Source organism: Xenopus laevis, chromosome 4S, assembly GCF_017654675.1.
Source record: "Xenopus laevis strain J_2021 chromosome 4S, Xenopus_laevis_v10.1, whole genome shotgun sequence".
In the NCBI taxonomy this organism is placed as follows: domain Eukaryota; kingdom Metazoa; phylum Chordata; class Amphibia; order Anura; family Pipidae; genus Xenopus; species Xenopus laevis.
Window position 1 is genome coordinate 101,214,607 of NC_054378.1, and position 20,775 is coordinate 101,235,381.

At 38.7% G+C, this 20,775-nt stretch overlaps 1 protein-coding gene across 1 annotated transcript in view; it reads right to left on the reverse strand.

The window, feature by feature from the left end:
- The window catches only part of tom1.S (target of myb1 membrane trafficking protein S homeolog), a gene marked incomplete at its 5' end in the record, with an annotated part of 58,338 nt that extends 42,703 nt beyond the window's left edge, over positions 1-15,635 (reverse strand). Inside the window, 1 exon segment of the mRNA NM_001093257.1 lies at positions 15,513-15,635. Within this exon segment, the coding sequence (NP_001086726.1) occupies positions 15,513-15,564 (52 nt within the window).
- Positions 15,636-20,775: the final 5,140 nt, after the last annotated feature.

A 20,775-nucleotide genomic window follows, 5' to 3' on the forward strand; every position in this document is an offset into this window, starting at 1 on the left:
ATTTATGTGAATTATCTTTCTAATAATGTACTTATTGTTACTTATTATTGCAGTGACCCCTTGTTTGTTACTACTAATATATTCTTTTGCCCTCAAGGAGCGCAATACAAATAAAAATATATATATGTGTACATACACACAGATAATCATTATAATCTTTGCGGCAGTAATTTCATCCCAACTCTAAACTGAAAACCCTAGTACTTATTTATTTAGTCTCAGTTTAATATTTACTAAGCACCCTGTTTGTGTTTATGCTTTGTAAGCACTGCATACACATGTAGTGTTAGGGGGGGGGGAAATACCCCGCAAGGAATAAACAATGTATTAATAAGTTGTTTATCCTTTTGTACACTTAATAGTCCTGTGATATAAGAGCAAATGTCCTATCTGCCCTTTCTTAAATGTAGCACTGAACATAGGGTGGATACACAATATAAAAACACACAGCAACCAGCCAAGAACATTCCTTTCCCAGATTGAGACCAGATCCAAGTTATATAATTAGCTGCATTTAGGACACTTGTCTGGAAGTCATATGCAAACAACAAATACAATTTTAAAAAAGCACCGGTTATACCATTGCCCAAACTAAAGTTACAAGGCCCCCCAATTCCAAAGCACCTGTGACAACAGTGGTTTCCACCTATCATAGGCACAGGGTGGACTGGTTTCCAGCTATAGCTCAGGTTGCAGATAGGCAGGGAAATTGCATGCTTTCTGGGTGGGGAACTCTAAAATCATAGTGTCATTCTAACAGCACAGATAAAAGCTTTGATACTATTGTTTTTCATTTGCAAAGCATTCATGTTAAAGCAAATTGTTTCCTTTCTTCACGTATTTATTGAAAGGTTACAGTTACACCTGTTCTAAATTTCACCTTAAGCACAAAACAAAAACTGTGGTACCGTGTTAGCCAGTAGCAAAAATAACAAATACAAAAAGTATTGTAGAAGTGATAGCTACTGTATATTGGCTAACAATATAGTCATTTCACCTTTACACGTGGGAGAATAAGCTGTTGGTCTGAGTTGACAGACAAAGTTGCTCTTGTGTGACCTGCTTTACATCACCAGGAAAACGATACGATCCCTGTATAAACCCCAAATATCAGTATAGTTGTCTCCAGTATTTGGAGACAAAAACAAGCATCCTGTAATAGATGAGCCGCAAAACTAGAGAAATGCTAACTGCGTAGAAGAAACCAACAGCATCTTCTAAAAAGCTCCAACTGATCAGAGCCAATTGCTGATTGGCTGCAATGGAATACAACTGGCTTACAATTAATCTAGTTTGGTGAATTCCTTGAATATTTGTAAAAAAAAAAAGATGCAGTCTTGTGGATCCCTACCTTAAATCAACAGTTTTTTCTGGGGCAAGTGAAACACACACTTGCATCACAAACTGATGCAAAACAAACTCTATTACTCTTCTCAGGTTTGTATATTTTTTTTTAAACACAGCTTCATTGTGTTTAGTCCCTTCTTGAAAGTTTCCATTAATTTTTTCATTATGATTACGTATCGTTTAGATACGAAACACGTCAGGATGTAATGGTTTTAACTAGTTGAAATAAAAGCTGAATTTTACCAAAAGAGAGGTTTCCGGAGTGCTTGCCGATCTTCTTCATATTGCTTGGGATGGTATGTCATGCTTTTCCAGAAATGTTTTGCAGGCTTCTATACCATCATAATCAGATATATATATACACACACAAACACACACTAACACGCTGGGGGGGGGGGGAGAATATATATATATATATATATATATATATATATATATATATATATATATATATATATATATATATATATATATTACACACACACACACACACACACACACACACGCACACACACATGGCAACACACAGTACATAGTTACTCTATAGTCAGATGGAACAAAACTGCAGTCATAACAGCACATGATCAGGTCGACTGCTACTTTATTTATTTCATTGTAAGGCCAGCAACACCCATTATTGTGTGAGCCGCCAGCTGGAATTCTTTGCATATTTCTATGGTAGACAAGAGTAAAGGTTGCCAAACACTGGCTGATACTCATTATTATGCAACTGATTGGAGATTGTACAAATGGCTTTACTATTGTTCTGTTCATTCAGGTCAACAGCCCAAACAACTGGAACCACAAGATATGAAGAGGCAACTAGCAGTGACGTCTCTCTATACCGATTTCTGATTGGCTCCCACACCACCACAGACTAAGGTGATTTCAACAGAATCAAGCAGCAGGCTGTCAGATGTGGGTACGTAAAAATAAATAACTTTAAATATCAGGAAAATTGTTGTTGTTGGGTCTCCTACCCCCAACACAACTGCCCCCCCCCAACCTCCTGCTTTAGGTCCCTTGCACAAGAAGCGTGTTCTTCTTTGGTTCCAGACCCAAGAGTAAAGCATGCCCTGATCAGCAATGATTTTCTATATGAAAATGTTCAAATGAACATATTTAGGCCAAAATCCACCTGACACCCATGGATTCCATTAAAACAAAACAAAAGACAAGCAGTCTGCCTATGTTAGTGCTTCTCTGGCAATGGAGAGCATGCCCTGTGTGCCAGGGTTTTTCATACTTTCAAACTCAAAGTACAATGGAGGAAACCTTGTTTGGCTGAATCATTTCTGGCTCACTGGAGAAAGTCAAAATGGTTATAATCAATGTTCCCTCTAAGCGCTCGTACACAAATTTTGAGGCTAGCGCACAACAAATTTTTGGTAGAAATGCAACATTTTGTATTAATTCTGAACAGAGCACACAGGTCTTAAAACCTCCACACACAAGTTTAAAATGTGCACAAAAAATATTTTTTTTTGCACACAAAGCTGAGAAGGAATTAGAGGAAACATTGGTTATAATACTACTTGTACACACATATAGTCAAAAGCCACTGGGCTAGTAACACCACACACATCTTTCACAAAACATGGATTGAAATTTGAACTCACAGTTTTGCCTTGGAAAACTTTTTAAGTAATATCTATTAAGGTTTACCACTTTGGAGCAATTAAGATTGCACACGCTGATATGATTAGGTAAAGATATACAGATAAGGCCTGTTGCATAGAATAGCCCTTGCTAGCATGTGTACTGAGAGTATTCAGGAAAATAAAGTTATAAATCATACTAAACAAGCTAGACTGTCTATTTAAAGGAGAACTACACCCGGTGTCTTACTGTGCCCACCGGACCTGCAGCCTCAGGGGCCCTCCAACCAACCCCTGGGCCCCCTGCCGCAAAGGCCTCTCAGACACCGCCAAACACCCCCCCCCCCAACCGCATACTTTTTACGGCACGTCAGCGCAACTGGGGGGAGGTAGGAGAGCGAGTGCAAGGAGAGGGCCTAGGCAGGCGGGTCCCACCGGGTTTATCCAAGTGTCCCGCCAGCCAAGTCCGACTCCAGCTACAGCCACTACATAATAATTTAACTATTCATGCCCATGTAAGTACCCCTTGCACCCTACCAAACTGCATCAAAGCAATCTTGGGGGGAAAAAAACCCTGGTCCTCATACCTGAACTCCAAATGCAAAGCTAAACATTGGGGTGGTAGAGAACCATGTTTGGCCCTGTTACTTCTGATTTTTGGCTTCCCAGTTCTGATCACTAAGCAGGAGAACATGCAGTGCAAACCAATTCAATTCATCCACTGAACTTGCTCCGATTAGCAATCCTTACCATGGAGCTAGAAACTGGAGAGGGCCCATGCATCTACATTTTTCAGAATTCCCCATTGATACATGTAGGGGCAGATTTACATAGGGTCGAATAATTAACCCTCAATATTCGACTGCCGAATGTAAATCCTTCGACTTCGAATACCACAAATAGTTCGATCGAACGAAAAATCTATTTTTAATCCATCGATCAAACGATTTTTCTTCGATCAAAAAATTGCCAGGAAGCCTATGGGGACCTTCCCCATAGGCTAACATTGCACCTCGGTAGGTTTTAGGTGGAGAAGTAGGGGGTCGAAGTTTTTTTTTAAAGAGACAGTACTTCGATTATCGAATGGTCGAATATTCGAACAATTTTTAGTTCGAATCGATCGGTTCGGTTCAAAGTCGTAGTCGAAATAGCCAATTCGATGGTCGAAGTAGCCAAAAAAAACATTTGAAACATTCGAAGTTTTTTTTAATTCTATTCCTTCACTCGAGCTAAGTAAATGGGCCCCGTAGAGTAGAAATGCATCTTCCAGTTACTACAAAGATTTTTGTTGTTGTTGTTGGATCTTTCAGACAACTGGTGCTTTGTGTTGTTACAAAAATACACTTAAATGAATAACCCACTTCTGCAATTTCAACACGTGTGTTTCAGATGGGCCCCCTCCACTACCTCTTTCTTGTAACAACTACAAAGCCATGCCTCATGCTCTACACATTTTAGGTGCTTCCAAACAAACTATTTTTTATTGTGTGCATGACATGCTTAAATGGGTGGCTAAAAATCAATTTGTATCCAGAGAATTAGAATACAATTCAAATGTCAACAGCTAACTCCAATTAGAACAGAAACGCAGTGTGAGGAAGTATCATATATCCAATTTATTTCCAACCTTACTAGCATGATGAATCAATCAACTTGAATTATAATATAAACACTCTGCTAATAATGTATTGTAGAACATTCTCTCCTTACCATTAAGCCTAGCGCAGACTGTGTTTATTCTTTGCATACAATTTATGCATGTAAGTATTTATATAGCACCACAAACATATGCAGTGCTTTATGAGGTTTAAACACAGACAGGCATATAGTTATTAATTAAAAGGGGAATTGTAGAATTTGTTGATATAGTATCAAATTAGTACTGAATACAGTATAATGTATGTACACCTGTATTTTCTGTAGGCTGTCAAGGGTATGTTTGACTATTTGTATTATCCATATACAGTTGTGTTCAGAATAATAACAGTCCATTACCTAATCAATCACTGTTTTTGCTTCATATATTTCTTTATGGCAAATAATTTACTAGTAGATGTAGTAGAGTCATAGAAAACCAACAGACCCAACAGTTATGACATGCATGCTGCTGATTCTGTGTCACTGAATCATTCATTGAGGCTTGCTCCAAATAAAGCAGTGTTCAAAATAATAATGGCTTGTTCCAAATAATAGCAGTGTGGAGTTCAATTAGTGAGGTCATTCATTCTGTGAAAAAACAGGTGTCAATTATAACCTTGTTTAAAGGGATACGGTCATGGGAAAATTTGTTTTTTTTTCAAAACGCATCAGTTAATCGTGCTGCTCCAGCAGAATTCTGCACTGAAATCCGTTTCTCAAAAGAGCAAACAGATTTTTTTTATATTAAATATTGATATCTGACACGGGGCTAGACATATTGTCAGTTTCCCAGCTGCCCCCAGTCATGTAATTCAATTTCAATATAAAAAAATTGGTTGCTCTTTTAAGAATTGGATTTCAGTGCAGAATCCTGTGGGAACAGTACTATTAACTGATGCATTTTGAAAAAAACATTTTCCAATGAGAGTATCCCTTTAAGGAAGAAGGGAGCAAATATTGTGCATGCTGGTTATAGTGCATTTCTCTCTGAGTAAAATGGCTCCTTCCAGACATTGTTCAGAAGAACAGCGTACTTTGATTAAAAAGTTGATTGGAGAGGGGAAAACATATAAAGAAGTGCAGAAAATGTTAAGCTTGTAGAGCTAAAATTATCTTAAATGCTTTAAAATGGCAACGAAAATCAAAATGGTGAAGACTCAGCCAATGATCAGCTCCAGGAAGATCAAAGAAGGTCTAAAGTTACCTGTGATACTGTTACAATTAGAAGATGCCTGTGTGAAGCAAGAAGCCTCTGCAAAGTCCCATTGTTGAAAAAAAGAAGACGTGTTGAAGAGCTTACAATTTGCCAAAGAACACATTGACTGGCCTAAAGAGAAATGGTGCAACATTTGGTGGACTGATGAAAGTTTTTTGGGTCTAGCGGCTGCAGACAGTTTGTCAGATGACCCCCAAACACTGAATTAAAGCCACAGTACAGTGTGAAGCTGGTGACACAAGCATCATGATATGGGGATGATTCTCATACTATGGTGTTGGGCCTATTTATCACATACCAGGGATCATGGATCAGTTTCAACACATCAAAATACTTAAAGGGGTTGTTCACCTTTAACATGATGTAGAGAGTGATATTCTGAGACAATTTGCAATTGGTTTTAATTTTTTATTATGTGTTTTTTTAGTTATTTAGCTTTTTATTCAGCAGCTCTTCAGTTTGCAGTTTCAGCAATATGGTTGCTAGGGTCCATTGATTCGAATATGAGACTGGAATATGAACAGGAGAGGGACTGAATAGAAAGACGAGTGATAAAAATTACCAATAACTAAAACATTTGTAGCCTTACTGAGCATTTGTTTTTTTAAATGGAGTCAGTGGCTCCCATTTGAAAGCTGGAAAGAGTCAGAAGAAGAAAGCAAATAATTGAAAAAACTATAAAAAAAATAATTAAATAATGATAACCAACTGAAAAGTTGCTTAGAATTGGTCATTCTATATCATGTTAAATGTTAAAATCTTGAAACATTTTTCAGTTTATACAGTAAATGTTTGAGTTTGTAAAGAAGAATGCAGACGCTATTTTTTTGGAACAGACTAATATTCCCTTTTCTTCGCTTTCTGTAAAGGAATAACACAGATTTGATCAATTTTTTTCATGTTTTGATTTGGAATAGAATGTGCAGTATTCCCAATGCATTTGTGTGTATGGAAATAAAAGCTATTATAAGGATTTTAAGCTTTATTCAGTTTTTAAATACACTGCTATTATTCTGAACACCACTCCGTGATGCTCACTGGAAGAACCCTCGGCTGGTACAGTTTTCTGCTGATAGGAGCACCAGAGTGTCAGGTAAGTAAATATAATCACTTAGAGTGCCTAACTTTTGGCACACTCAAGTGTAAATTGCATTTCCTTCTCCTTTAAGGTATGAAGATCCAAGTTACAGAAAGATCTGTTATCCAGAAAACCCAAGGTCCCATGCATTCTGGTTAACAAGTCCCAAACCTGTACTGACACTTCAAGAGAGAGTCTGAATCATCAGCATCACATACTTAAACTGAAACTCTAAACAGTGCCCAGGCTTTCTACAGGAAAAAAAGTTTATGCCTCCAATCTCCTAGTAACACTGACACATTCCTTATAATTTTCATAAGAACTTGTCAGTTTCATTTAACTGGTTAAGTCTGGGTAACACCAAATCCCAAATCCTTTGCGAAAGATTCGGCCGAGGACTGAACTGAACCAGAACCCTAATTTTCATTTGTAAATTAGGGATATGATGGAAAAAGAGAACTGTACGCACATCACATGGTTAAAAAACATTTGATTTCCTTATTTGTGAGACAAAAAGTCAAGTGATTTTTTTTTTGGATTTGGATGTGGTTCTGCCAGGCACTTCTCAAACTGAATCCTGGATTTGATATGCATCCCTAGTATATGCTGCTTTATGGGTGTTACCATAGCACAGTGAAATGGTACCGGGAACACAAACAAGTTGTTGTAAGTAGAAAAGAATAAAAGCTTTCCGCAGAGTATTGCACAGATATAAATAAATTACACAGGAGACCCCATGTCCCATAACCATTAAAATCATATCATCAGACAAAATTCTCTTACCATTACCTATTCTAAGCTGACTCAGTAGAGTGACTCTCACTAAACAACCTCCACGCCCCGAGGTGGGTCCCTGTGCACTTCTTGTGAAATACCAAGCTGCTATGAGACTGGTTTTGCAACCTAAATTAGCTCAATCCAAGTCAGAAGCTGAAACACAAATACAACAGCTACTGGAGAATAACCAATGGGCAGTTTGGAAAGCATGTTGAGATATGGAGCTTAAAGGAAAACTATACCCCCCCCCCACTGTCTCGTTTTTAGAGGGACAGTCCCTCTTTTGACAGCACAACCTGCAGTCCCTCATTTGTACTGGAAACGACAGTTTTCTCTGCACGGAACAGCCAGAAAAAGAAACAAACTTAATTGGCTTTTAGCGGAGAGCCCAGAACAGCCACAGCTAAGATATTTTTGTAACAATTTTGAGATAAGCAAATAAGTAATTGTAACAATATAAGATAACAGGTCTCTTGGGAAAAGTTAGATTCACAGCTTAAAGGGCAATTCACTTTCATTAGCAAAACAGTGATAACTGAAAAAAAACACAGAAATGTGTTCAAACTTTCATAACCTGCCAAATTTTGTAAAATTAACATGGTAATTAGGCGCCACAAAAATAGGCTTGGCCAAAAAAAATGTTTTTGTCCCTCTTTTTATTTCCAAAATGTTGGGAGGTATATATACTTAAAGTAAATATTGCCCTTTTATATCTCTTGCCTTGAACCACCATTTCATGATGGTCTGTGTGCTGCCTCAGAGATCACCTGACCAGAAATACTATACTGTAACAGGAAGAAGTGTGGGAGAAAAAAGAGTGCTTCCGATACCTACCAAATAGGGAGAATTGGCTTGTGTGACCTAACATGTATGGTTTGTTTTGTTTGTGTGCACCGTGAATCCTACAATCCCAGGGGCGGCCCTTATTTTTTAAAATGGCAGTTTTCTATTTATGATTACCCAATGGCACATACTACTAAAAAAAGTATATTATTATGAAAATTGTTTGTTTACATGAAGCAGGGTTTTACATATAAGCAGTTTTATGCAATATCTTTAAATAGAGACCTACATTGTTCATGGGGCATAGTTTTCCTTTAAAAGGGAATTTTTTGCCTTTTGCTTCTAAGATACCCCCATGCACCGAACACTTGACTTTTTGGATTTTCTGGAGAGGCCGTTCCAACTGGCCATTATGCAAAGTGTACTGCTTTAAGTAAGCAATGGTATTAAGCCAGGGGTGCCCAAAAGGTAGATCTGGATCTACCAGTAGACCTCTAGCTTGTGATCAGTAGATCTCAAGACACTGTCAACAAACATCTTGTCTAAATCACCCTTCTGTTTCATTCTTTTCATTGAGACATTTATTCTGTTAAGGCTACATAAAATTAGTTGTTTTTTAAATATAGTAATATAAATTCTTTTATAAATTAATATAAAATGTAAGTAATATTTTCCGTGGAACACAATTGCGAACATGATATTATGGATGTAGACACTAATGGGACAACATCACTAAAAGTAGACCCCGCATTAGTAAAGTATGGGCACTCCTGTATTAAGCTATTGTATTCCAAGATGGCACCCCATGAAAAAAAGAGGTCATGCTGAAAGATCAGCAAAATTAGGTATATATATATATATATATATATATATATATATATATATATATATATATATATATATATATATAATACACAAGTAAGATCCGCACTCACAGGACTTATAAAATTTAAAGAAAATTTATTGCAAGGGTCTAACGTTTCGACCCCCTCCGAGGCCTTTTTCAAAGTTACAAATACATTAACACAAATGCCTTAAATACCCAGATTGGCGGAAAAAATTTGGCCAATTGGGGATGACGTATCCATCATTAAAGCGCGACTAATGTGAATATCCCAGATTAAACAAACCCAATCACATAAAGAATTGTACAAAAAAAGAAGAAAATTACATTTAATTACATATATATATCCACTTGAATAAATACTTTTTTCTTCATCTACAACGATGTGAGTGCTGATCCTCTCTATACTATTAATGCAACTTTGATCGTGCACCACCTGCTATATATTGATCTGCGTGCTGGTGCTGTGGGATAAAATATATATATATATATATATATATATATATATATATATATATATATATATATATATATATATATATATATATATATATATATATATATATATATAAATATAAGGATTGGAAAAACCGCACACACAGGACTTGTATGAATGAAAGAAAGTTTTATTGCGACGTTTCGGCTCTGATACTAGAGCCTATATATTCTACTGAACAAGATATTAGAGCTACATACACATCACTTTATATGCATCTAGTTTAGAAAGCTTATGGAACAGAATAGCTTGCCTAACTGTAAGCAAAATGTTTAAAGGGGCCGTATGACCACCCTCTTTTCAATATGGGTTAAATGAATGTGCTGAACACACATTTTGTCTAATCTTTTCATTTTGAAATATCCATGCTTTTTGATATTTCTTGTACTTAACCGGTCAAAATAGCAAACTGAAAATAAACTCATTTAGTACTTCCTGTTTGGCCCAAGCTCAATCAAAATAAAGGATGTGCCCCTGAGAAGCCTCTATATAATAAGCCTCTCCTTATATGAAAGCCTAACAAATGCTGCAGTACAATAAAGTGTGGGGATTCTTTATACAGAGGGTTTCTGAATGGACTTAAAATGTATTTTGATTATGCTCCTATAAACAGGAAGTAGAATGTGACTTTACTTTCAATTTAAAATTGTGCCAAGTTTAGTGCAAGATATAAAAAACAGATATATAATTAACACATTAGGCAAAAAGTATGTTCAGCACAAGCCCATTGAACACATGTTGAAAAAGGGGAGTATATTGACCACTTAAAAGGCACACTTGCTGCTGAAATAGCAGAGGCACCATAATACTAATTTCAAACCATTTCTATTTCCCATGAACCCTCAGCAACTGGTCTCTCTGGCATCAAATTGAATGTCTAGAAGCAATTACAGACCAGCCATAAGCCACCTTTGAATGTATAACAATGACAACACACACATGTACCATAGGACATCTGCTCGATGGATAGCTGGTTCGTGAGAAAACAAAACATGACTTTAGAGACTTTACAACATCAAGTTTTCATAAAAGGAGGAAAGCTAAGGTTGCCTCCTCTACTGCAAACTAAACTTAAATGATACACAGATCATTTAGCTCTGTGCTTCAGACTGCACTCATTTATCTGCCTGTGAATGTGTGTGTGTGTGTCCATTTTCAAGGGAGTGCAGTTTTAATAAGAGCCAAGTCAGTAGCAACCATGGGTGAGTGGCTATTATTTTAAGTGCTTGTATAGGTGGCAGGATCTTTTCAATAACCACAAATGTCTTGAGGACGCTCGGCCACATGCAGCTCTCCAAAGAACTTTATTGCATTAAATTATTAAGTTTGGAGCTAAAAATGCAGAAGTGTGCAGTGACACATTAAAGGATAATGGCTTAGCAGAGTCTAGATAAAATTGTATAAGCATAGCATACATTCTTGCTGCTGGAAAATTGAGCAGTGTGTAGCAGGCATCTCTGTAATGTAACCAGATACATACAACCAGCGCATGAACTTGCACAAAGTCCAGAGGGATCTCAAATGAGATGTGAACAGCAACATGAGTCAGGAAACACATCAGGCCAGATGACAAATCTGCCACAATAGTCCCTGGTAGAGTCAAGAAGCGCATCCATGTTTTTTTTTAATCCTCTATTTTCAGAGTGAGTTTCAGTATAGCTACAATTAGATCAATATCCGACACGTAGAAAAGGTGCCATGGGGTAAGTCTCCACTGAGGCTGAAGAGTAATGAGTGCATAAGATATCCAGGGGCTATACAACTTTTTAAATACAGACAGAACAGATGTCTCACCTTATTACAAGTGAAAACAAATGCATGACGCTCTGTGTGCATGGAATATGGGCATAAACAGGTTACAAAAACACACAAAAAAAAGAGACTACAAGACAGGCACATCAGACAGGGTGATTTGCACAGGTGCTCCAAACAACAGAGAGTGGTCTGACAGCACCAGACATTAACAACGCAGATATACATGACCAACTGGCAACTGTACTGATATAGATTTTGGGAACCTGCAGACCTTGCCCTTCCCACATACAAACAAGGTAAACCTTGCAAAGCAAGGGAGTATGGATTTCACCATGCCTCTTGAAGACACAGTAAACACTAGTCTAGTGCATTTACCGTGGATTTACAGCAACTCAAACGAAGGCATACAGTGCCTAGTTTTGCTAAAGAGAGCTAACCGGAGTGTGAAAACAGCAAATGTCAATGAACTAGAGAGCACACAAATCAATAGTGTTGCTCTGCTTTGCAAACTCAAATATCAAGAGAAGAGCAGTCATGCAGTAGGATCATGATTCTGATTATGCTAAGTAAACCTGTGCCCTGTAGCTAGGGTTGTCACCTGGCCGGTATTTTACAGGCCTGGCCGGTAAAAATGTTACTCGATGAAAATGCTATTAATAGGGAAAAAACACAAAAATATAGGAAGGCCGGTATTTTTTTCCAGAAAAGGTGGCAACCCTACCAATTTCAACCAGAATGGCAACAAAGCAGCTTATTTATATAAACTGTAATAGCTGAAGTATATGCAACATAGCAGTCCATTATATAGAAATGCATACATAACACTTTTTATGGCTGTTACTGGTCCTTTAATCAGCCACAAGAGCTCTATGGAATAAAAGCTTTACACTGCTCATATTTTAATTATTTTTTTTGCTTTACTTTCATTTCTAATTGGAACAAATGATTCCAAGCATCTTGAAAAAAGAAGCCTTTTATCTATAGTGGAGAGGTATCCCCTTTGCAAAATTAAAGATAATATAATTATAAGACACTTTCCAATATAATTTAAAATGTTTCCATTAGTAAATGAAATGACAATGAGCTTCTGCCTGTGCTTTGCTGGCTTAGTTTGCCACTACTACAGAAACAGTGTATCATAAATCCAGTTCTCACAAAGCCTTGCGTACTTCGGCTAGTCTTCATTGTAGGTCTGTTGACATGTTGAGAGAATGAGAGTCTTGGCTGAAGGAGTGCTGACTACTGATATAACGTTGCAGAAGAAGAAGAGAACAGTACAGAGAAACAGAAAATAAAATGTTTTCAAATGCATGTATGGGATCCCTTATTCAGAGACCCATTATCCAGCAAGTTCCAAATTATGTGAAGGCAGTTCTCCCAGGGAGCCCATTTTAAGCAGATAATTCTTATTTTTTCCTGTGAAATAATAAAAAATTGTACTTGATCCAAACTAGGCTTCACAAATTGTTTGTGGCAAAACAATCCTATTGGGTTCCATATTTAAATGGTTTATAAAAATGTTCCGTTTTCTGATGCTCAATTATTACAGTTGAGTGTTTTTGCGCTTAATGAATCTCATACCACTGAATTTCAGAAACCCTAATTCATATTTGTGAGGTTTTTTGCAACAGACCTTGAATCGCTGGAAAAAACTCAAAATGGAACGTTAATAAACTGGAAACACAGTGTAATCTAAATTAGTTGTGATCTAAATTATGGAAAGTTCCCTTATATGGAAAACCGCAGGTCCCAAGAATTTCGGTAATGGATTCAATGCCAGTAACTTTAAAATCATTAAAAATATTTACTTATGGAATATTGACCCTTTAAGTGCCACAGAACGTAGAATCTACATTCTGTGGATAAAAGTACCAAAAGTGCCCCAGAAGGTAGATTCTATGTTCTGCAGCACTTCTGGGCAGGGGAGTGGCTTTTACAGCGGCCCCAGGTCGCCCAAGGGCCCCATAGGAGCAGCAGACATGTGTCTTATGTGGGAGATAAGATGCTAGAAAGTGGAAGCTTTGAGATTTTCAGGAAATTCAGCAAAACCAACAAATTTGGGAAAGCATTGCGACTCCGTTATTTAGAGTAGACAACAAGGTTACCAATTTTAAATTCGGCGTGAATGTGTTCTTTCCAAAAATATATGATTTGGGGGGGGTCAATGTATCTTTTTACATTTTTACCTCGCAAAAATGCAGTAAATGTGTTGATTATTCAGTGATTTCCGGGACACTTTGTATGTGCTATCTTCATTTGGGGTCTCTAAACCCCAGTAAAGTAAAGTAACCCAACAATAAATATTAAACCCACTCAGATAGTTCAGGACAGCCAAATACAGGGTAAGTACATTATTAAAAGTGAATAATTTAAATGGAGAGTGCATAGTTCCTGTAAGGGCATCCAAACAATAGGTGTACTTAGTATCAGTCACAAATTGAACTCCCATCAGGCAACCACATACAGACTGGGCACACCCCTGTAAGGGATCTGTAAGGGTAGGTAGAACCCAAGTAATTAAGGGAGACAAGCTCTGGGTATGTACTGTGTCAGTATGAAATGCAATCCAATTACAGGATGAGCATTAAGTAATTCTATTAGAGAGAGAGAGAGCACAGACCCTGTAAATAACACTGCCAATTAGAGTGACTGCAGTTTTAATAAAGCAATTGGAGAGTGAGCAATGGCCAAATAAGTATGTATGACAACATATTACAGAGTAATCGCAGGCCAAGTAAGTATGTAAAGCAGCATGTTGCAGAGTGATAATTGTCCAAGTAAGTATGTAAAGCAGCAAGTTACAGAGTGATTACTGGCCAGTGGAAAACAAATGAATGGAGGGAACACCAATCAGATTAAAGTTTTAAAGGATTAGGGAGGTGCAAGAAACGTCCGTGACCACTCCCATAAGGTGGTCAAACATACAATTTTGTCAATATTTTGGACCTGCACACTCTGCAATTAATACTAATATTCACACAGTGGTATTTGTAAAAAAAAAATTTATATATGAGTATATAATGCACAATCAATACAAAAATAGACAATTTTCTCTACAATTAAGGTAAGTCATAAACATGTAACATCAAGTCTACAATGCGTAATTATTACATACCACCACTCTGGAACAAGAAAAGTAAGCCTACAAGCAAACAGACACCCCTGTCAGAGAATGAGAATCACCCCGACGTTTCGGCGTGAAAGCCTTTATCAAGGGGAAATCTTGATTACTGGCCAAGTAAGTATGTAATTGTAAAGCAACATGATTCAGTTCTATCAATGCCTAAGTATGTAAGACAGCATCATGCAGAGTAATCACTGTCCATGTAAGTCTGTAAGGTAGCTAGAAACAAATAAAAATCACTGCCAACTATGTAAGACAGCATGATACAGAGTGATCACTGGCCATGTAATTGTGTAAGACAGCATTTTACATAGTGATCACTGGCCATGTACATTAGACAGTATGTAACAGAATGATCACTGTCCATGTAAGTGTGACAGCATTATACAGAGTGAGAAGCAGAACAGAACCACTATGTAAATAATATGGGCAATGTGACACCAAATATGACATTGGAATATTAGAATTATTTGTCTTGTAGCCTCCCCACATGCACTGCCATAAGCTTATGCAATTCAATAACTCCACACTTGATTGAGTGCCAGAAAGTTGGGGAAGATAAAGAATTAAAACACCTGGATGTGACCCATCACTGCACAGCCAATGACAACCCTCGACCCGCCCCTCCGACAGGTACTGTGAGAGCTCATTGGACTCAAATTCCACCTACATATCAGACTCTATGTCTATGCCGGTAGGCTGCTATTTGAGTTATTGTTGATCGCAATATTCGCTGATAGGCTACCCCCAGAAACGAGACAACTTTCAATTGGCTGAAAGAGACGACTCTTAAAGGGTCGCAAAGCCATGTACCTCAAAACCCTCTCACGTCATAGTCGCACTGCGCGGGACTCACCGATTCGCTGCCCCACTGGGGTTGCAAACGCGTTTCCCAGCAGAAAGTCCATGATAACACTGCAACTCTTCCGCACCAACCACTCTAGTCTCTGCTAGGAGGACTGATCATGTGACACTGCTTGCCTCACTCGCTGACACGCCCAACTGCTTAGTGAGCTCGGCGGGGTACGCCCACTGCCTTGGTTCCGCCCATTCCGGAAACTGCTGTTGATCCCGAGTCTTGTCAGCTGAGTCTGATCACTTGCCATTGAGACAGTATGGTTATTGGTTACTGAGGCACAGGGATTAGGCCAGTGGCGCTTTGAGGGAGCTGACAGCGGGATTTGGTTGTTCTCTTACATATTCTGAATATTTGCGCTTAAAACCTCAATATACTCACATATTTATAGTGTTTCTTAAATCAGCATAGTACAACAGTGCTTTTTAGCTCCTGTATTTTCCTAAAATGGCAGCCTGACTGGGTAGGTGCTTGGCCCTGCAAACAATTGGACAATGGATAGATTTCACTGTGGCCGATGAAAATTTTCTAGCCTGACTGATGCCGGACTGAAAATCGTTAGATGCACGACTGTTCGATTCCCACTAACGTCACGATAATTTGATGGATTTCTCCGAATTGGTCGTTTGAGAGAGAAAAATCTTAAAGGAGAATTCAACCCTAAAATTAAAAAAACCCTACCCCCCTACCCTACATAGACCATCTCCCTCCTCCCCCCAGCCCAAGTGTTACCTCGGGCAAATGCCCCTAACGTTCTACTTACCCCTCGGTGCAGATTCAGGCATCAGAGTTCACGGGCGCCATCTTCAGCCGCTTTGGTAGTCTTCGTAATGAGACCGGCGCTTCGGCAATTTTCATGAGTTTTTGGCGCATTCGCAGTTGTCGCGAAACAGAAAATTGCTCGAACTGCACATGCGCCGACATGCCAGTCTCATTCCGAAGATTGATTCCGAAGAAGATGGCGCCCATGAAAACCAGTGCCTGAATCTGCACCGAGGGGTAAGTAAAACGTTAGGGCATGTGCCCGGGGTAACACTTAGCCTGGAGGGAGGGGGGTCTATTAAGGGTAGGGTTTTAGGGTTGAATTCTCCTTTAACGTCTATGGCCAATTTAAGATTGACACAGGATCGGCCGATCGCTGCGTCATAGCCCCACGCCTGATGTCATGGTCAGAGCCGGGCCAGGCGCCCTAGGCAGCCTGTCTGTCCCCGGCGCCGGCTGAGAGCACGCGGGCGAATTGACGCTCATGCGCATATGTGCACAATGGAGCACTCTCGTGCACGCAAATGGAACTAGCTCCTGCGCGCGTGCACAAAAATGGACTGTGCGCATGCACAGGAGTGCAATAGGTGAAGAAAATGCCAGCAGCAGTTGGGGAGAGAGAGCCCTGGTCACGGTTCTCCCCCTCCATGACTTAGCCCCATCCTTCCACGTCACAGCCTTGCCTCCTGCCCGGTCTCCACCGGGCTAAAAGGTGGCACCTGATTTGTAGGGCTGCTGGCACTAGAAGTATAATAATAAAAAATCACAGACGAATAAACTGTTGATGTAACATTAGACTTAGCCTACCCAAACAAAAAAATCACCCTCCGCCTATGCCAGTACATAACCTTTCCAGAGAGTTCTGTACTGGTCATGCACCAAGGCTGAAAGTCTGACTAAGGTACAGATAATGCCTGGAAAGCTGGGGGAAATTGGTGCCAGTGCTTTCCCTTTATTGTATATAAGTATAAACTGTGTAACAGGGATGTTGATTGGTTGTGAAATTATAAGAGGGCAGGAGCACATGTGCATAGACCACACTCATTTTCCAACCACAAACACGGTCCTGTCTGTACCAAACAATGGCTCAGCGATCACCAGAAATGCATGGCACAGTGATCCCATTATTAAACAATAATATGCACAGTGACCCCAGCATTGAAGGACACAAAGATTTCTAGAATTAAATTCCACCGTGACTCATGGCCTCAAACAGGACCGGGACTCTCATCATTAAATGCCATAGTTACTCCCAGATATAAATAGCATCATAACTAACAGCATTAAATGACACAGCTATTTGCCGAGTTGTAGTTCAACCAGTTTCTGGTCAGACTGGATAAAAACGCAGGTTGAAAGTGCAGATATGGGTTGTGAGTGTACCCAATAAGGCCAGCGCAGGTGTCTACTGTACAAATAAAAGGGATATAATAATCATACACGTATGTAAAAAAGCAAATGAAATCCCAGATTTGGCAGTGCTGCTCTCTTCTGGAGCTTAATGACCCCAACCACAGCACATATTTTGCACCACCCAGGAACATTTTTCATACTTGTGTTGCTCCCCAGCTTTTACATTTGAATGTTTCTCACATTGTTGGTTGGATGTATTAGATTTCATTCTTTCAAAATAAAAAGTCTCTCTACCCGCAGAATGTGCCATTATCGTGTTCGTTTTTGTTGGTTGAGTTAGCTGTAACACATCTGCTAGGAATGACAGCCCTCCTTAAAGTAGTATTAGACCGACCTGTCAATCAAAATCTGACCCTGACTTCTGCATGGAGTGGGACCCATTTTAGAAAATAGACACACACCCTGAACACAGCATTCCTGCATTTAGATGGTCATTGCAATTTGCATCCCCTCTACAAGGACTGAATGCAAACAGGTTTAGATTCTCACTTGCTTCAAAGATAATGGAAACTTTGACAGGCAAAGCATGTGATAAAGTCCCATGGCTACAAATCTCATTTGTGTGGGGTTAATGGGTAGCAGCGTCACACAAATGCCATCTATAGCTTTCAATACACCTTTTTCTATTACTAGGGACCACATCATCATTAACACAATCACGCCGCTTGCACCTTCACCCAGGCGATTTTCATTTTAGCCAACGGAGGGCAGGGGGAAGGCAGTTCGGGGAGATTGTTGCCCCGAAGAAGAGGAGATTTGTCGCTGGGGCAGACCCTTAAAGTGGAACTATAATGAAAATGTAATTTGTGTATGGGCTCTATCTGAAAACCCATTCTCCCGAACGATAATCTCCCATTTTAATCAAATTTTTTTTTTTTTTTTACAGGATTTCCTTTTTTTCTGTAATAATGACGATACCTTGTACATGATCCTTATTGGTGGAAAAACAATCCAATTGGGTTTATGTTTAAAAGGTTTTTTTAGTAGATTTAAGGTATGGAGATCCAAATAACAGAAACCCCCTTATCCAGAAACCCCCAGGTTTTGAGCAATTTATATAGCAGCTCCCATACCTGCATAAGCTTCAGCTCAGTGAAATAAAACTTTTTAAAAATATAATTTATTAAAATTGTTTCTGAAATAATTAAGTTACTGCTTACCGCTCAACATGTTGATCATCAACCCCTTGGATGTTGCTCCCAATGGCTTCAAAGCAGGTGCTTGTTTTTTAGTTCCAGGCAAATTATAATCCAGGTGTACTGCCAGAGCCTCCTGTTGGCTGCCAGTCCACATAGGGACTACCAAATGGCCAATCACAGCACATATTTTGCACCACCCAGGAACATTTTTGATACTTGTGTTGCTCACCAGCTTTTACATTTGAATGTTTCTCACATCGTTGGTTGGATGTATTAGATTTCATTCTTTCAGAATAAAAAGGAATACTCTCTCTCTCGCTTTACCCGAAGGATGTACCATTATTGTTTTCAGTTTTGTTGGTTACTTGAAATAGCTGTAACACATCTGCTAGGAATGACAACCCCCCTTAAAGTAGTATTAGACCTACCTGTCAATCAAAATCTGACCCCTGAGTGGTGTGAGAATGAAGAGAGGAGCAGTGAAGTGTAACTGGAATATTTTTGAATTTTGATTGTATTCAGAGATATTCTTATTTCCATGAGATAAAGCATGTATTACATTTTCATGATAGTATGCCACTTTTTCAAACTGTATGAATAAGGCTTGAGCTGAACATACTGTATTTTCTGCCTATTTTAATTATAAAAAAAGTTTTTTTGGTTTTACTTTCAGAACAGGGAAATTGAAGCTACACCATGGTTTGTTGTTATAAGGCAGGGATCCCCAACCTTATGAATCCATGAGCAAAAGTAAAAGGAGTTGAGGAGCAACACTGTTCTTGGGCTGCCAAATAAGGGCTGTGATTGGCCATTTTGTATGCCCTTTGTGGATTGTCAACCTACATTGAGGCTCTGTTTGGCACTGCACCTGTTTTTTTTTTATACAACTAAAACTTGCCTCCAAGCCTGGAATTCAAAAATAAGCTCCTGCTTTGAGGCCACTGGGGGCAATATCCAAGAGGTTGGAGAGCAATATGTTGCTCATGAGCTACTGGTTGGGGGATCACTGTTGTAAGGTGATCATTAAATAACCAGAACACTAGGGCATATGTCCTGTCTGTGATGGAAAGTGCAATAAGTAACTCCCTGCTCATGATTGAAGTACTCTTCTGAACAATAAATTCACAGACAGATAACTCATAAATACATCCAAACAAGAGGAGATTATGTTCATTGTGTTTATTTATTTACTATAAAAAACATTTAAAAACAATTTAAAATTATACACAAAAGACAATGCAGGACTATTTACACTTCCAGGTCATCATAGGCAAATACGATCAAGATCAATAAGTAATGTTACAATACAAAAAGAAATACGTTTTTCTACATCTCATACATGCAATACAAAAAGCACGGTTTATTATACCAACAAAAGGATTTCTCACACACCCACACATTGCTCCAGTTACTGTACCTTTCACCCTGATTAGTCGAAATGGTTAGATACAGAGCACTGCCTTGGAGGGCCAGTCTTTCCTGTAGGCCCCCTTAGCTAATAACAAGGATACAAATACAGGTGTTCAATAAGTGTTTATAAGTGGGAGGTGCAGGAGGCAGTCACCAGCATTTAAGCTGTAACGTTACTCCCAACTTTAATTTACTTTTACATCACTCTAGATAAGAGCTTCCCAAACAGGTTTCCAAAAAAATAAAACAAAAAAAAGGTACTTTTCCTGGTACAAAGAAGCAATCCAATTTACTATGCTACAGGTCATTCACATTAGTCTTTATATTACTATTCTTTTCTGCCTCTCTGTGGAATAAAGGCTGCTCTCGGATAAGGTAAACAGGAATTAGAGTATATTTTTTTAAATTATTTTAATATTACTTTTTTGGGTATACTTAAGCTCTCACATAAAATAAGTGTTCAAGTATCAACATTTTTATAGCATAGCAGTAATAGCAAAGCAAACAGAGGCTTTCTATTAAAGGAGAAGGAAAGTCTT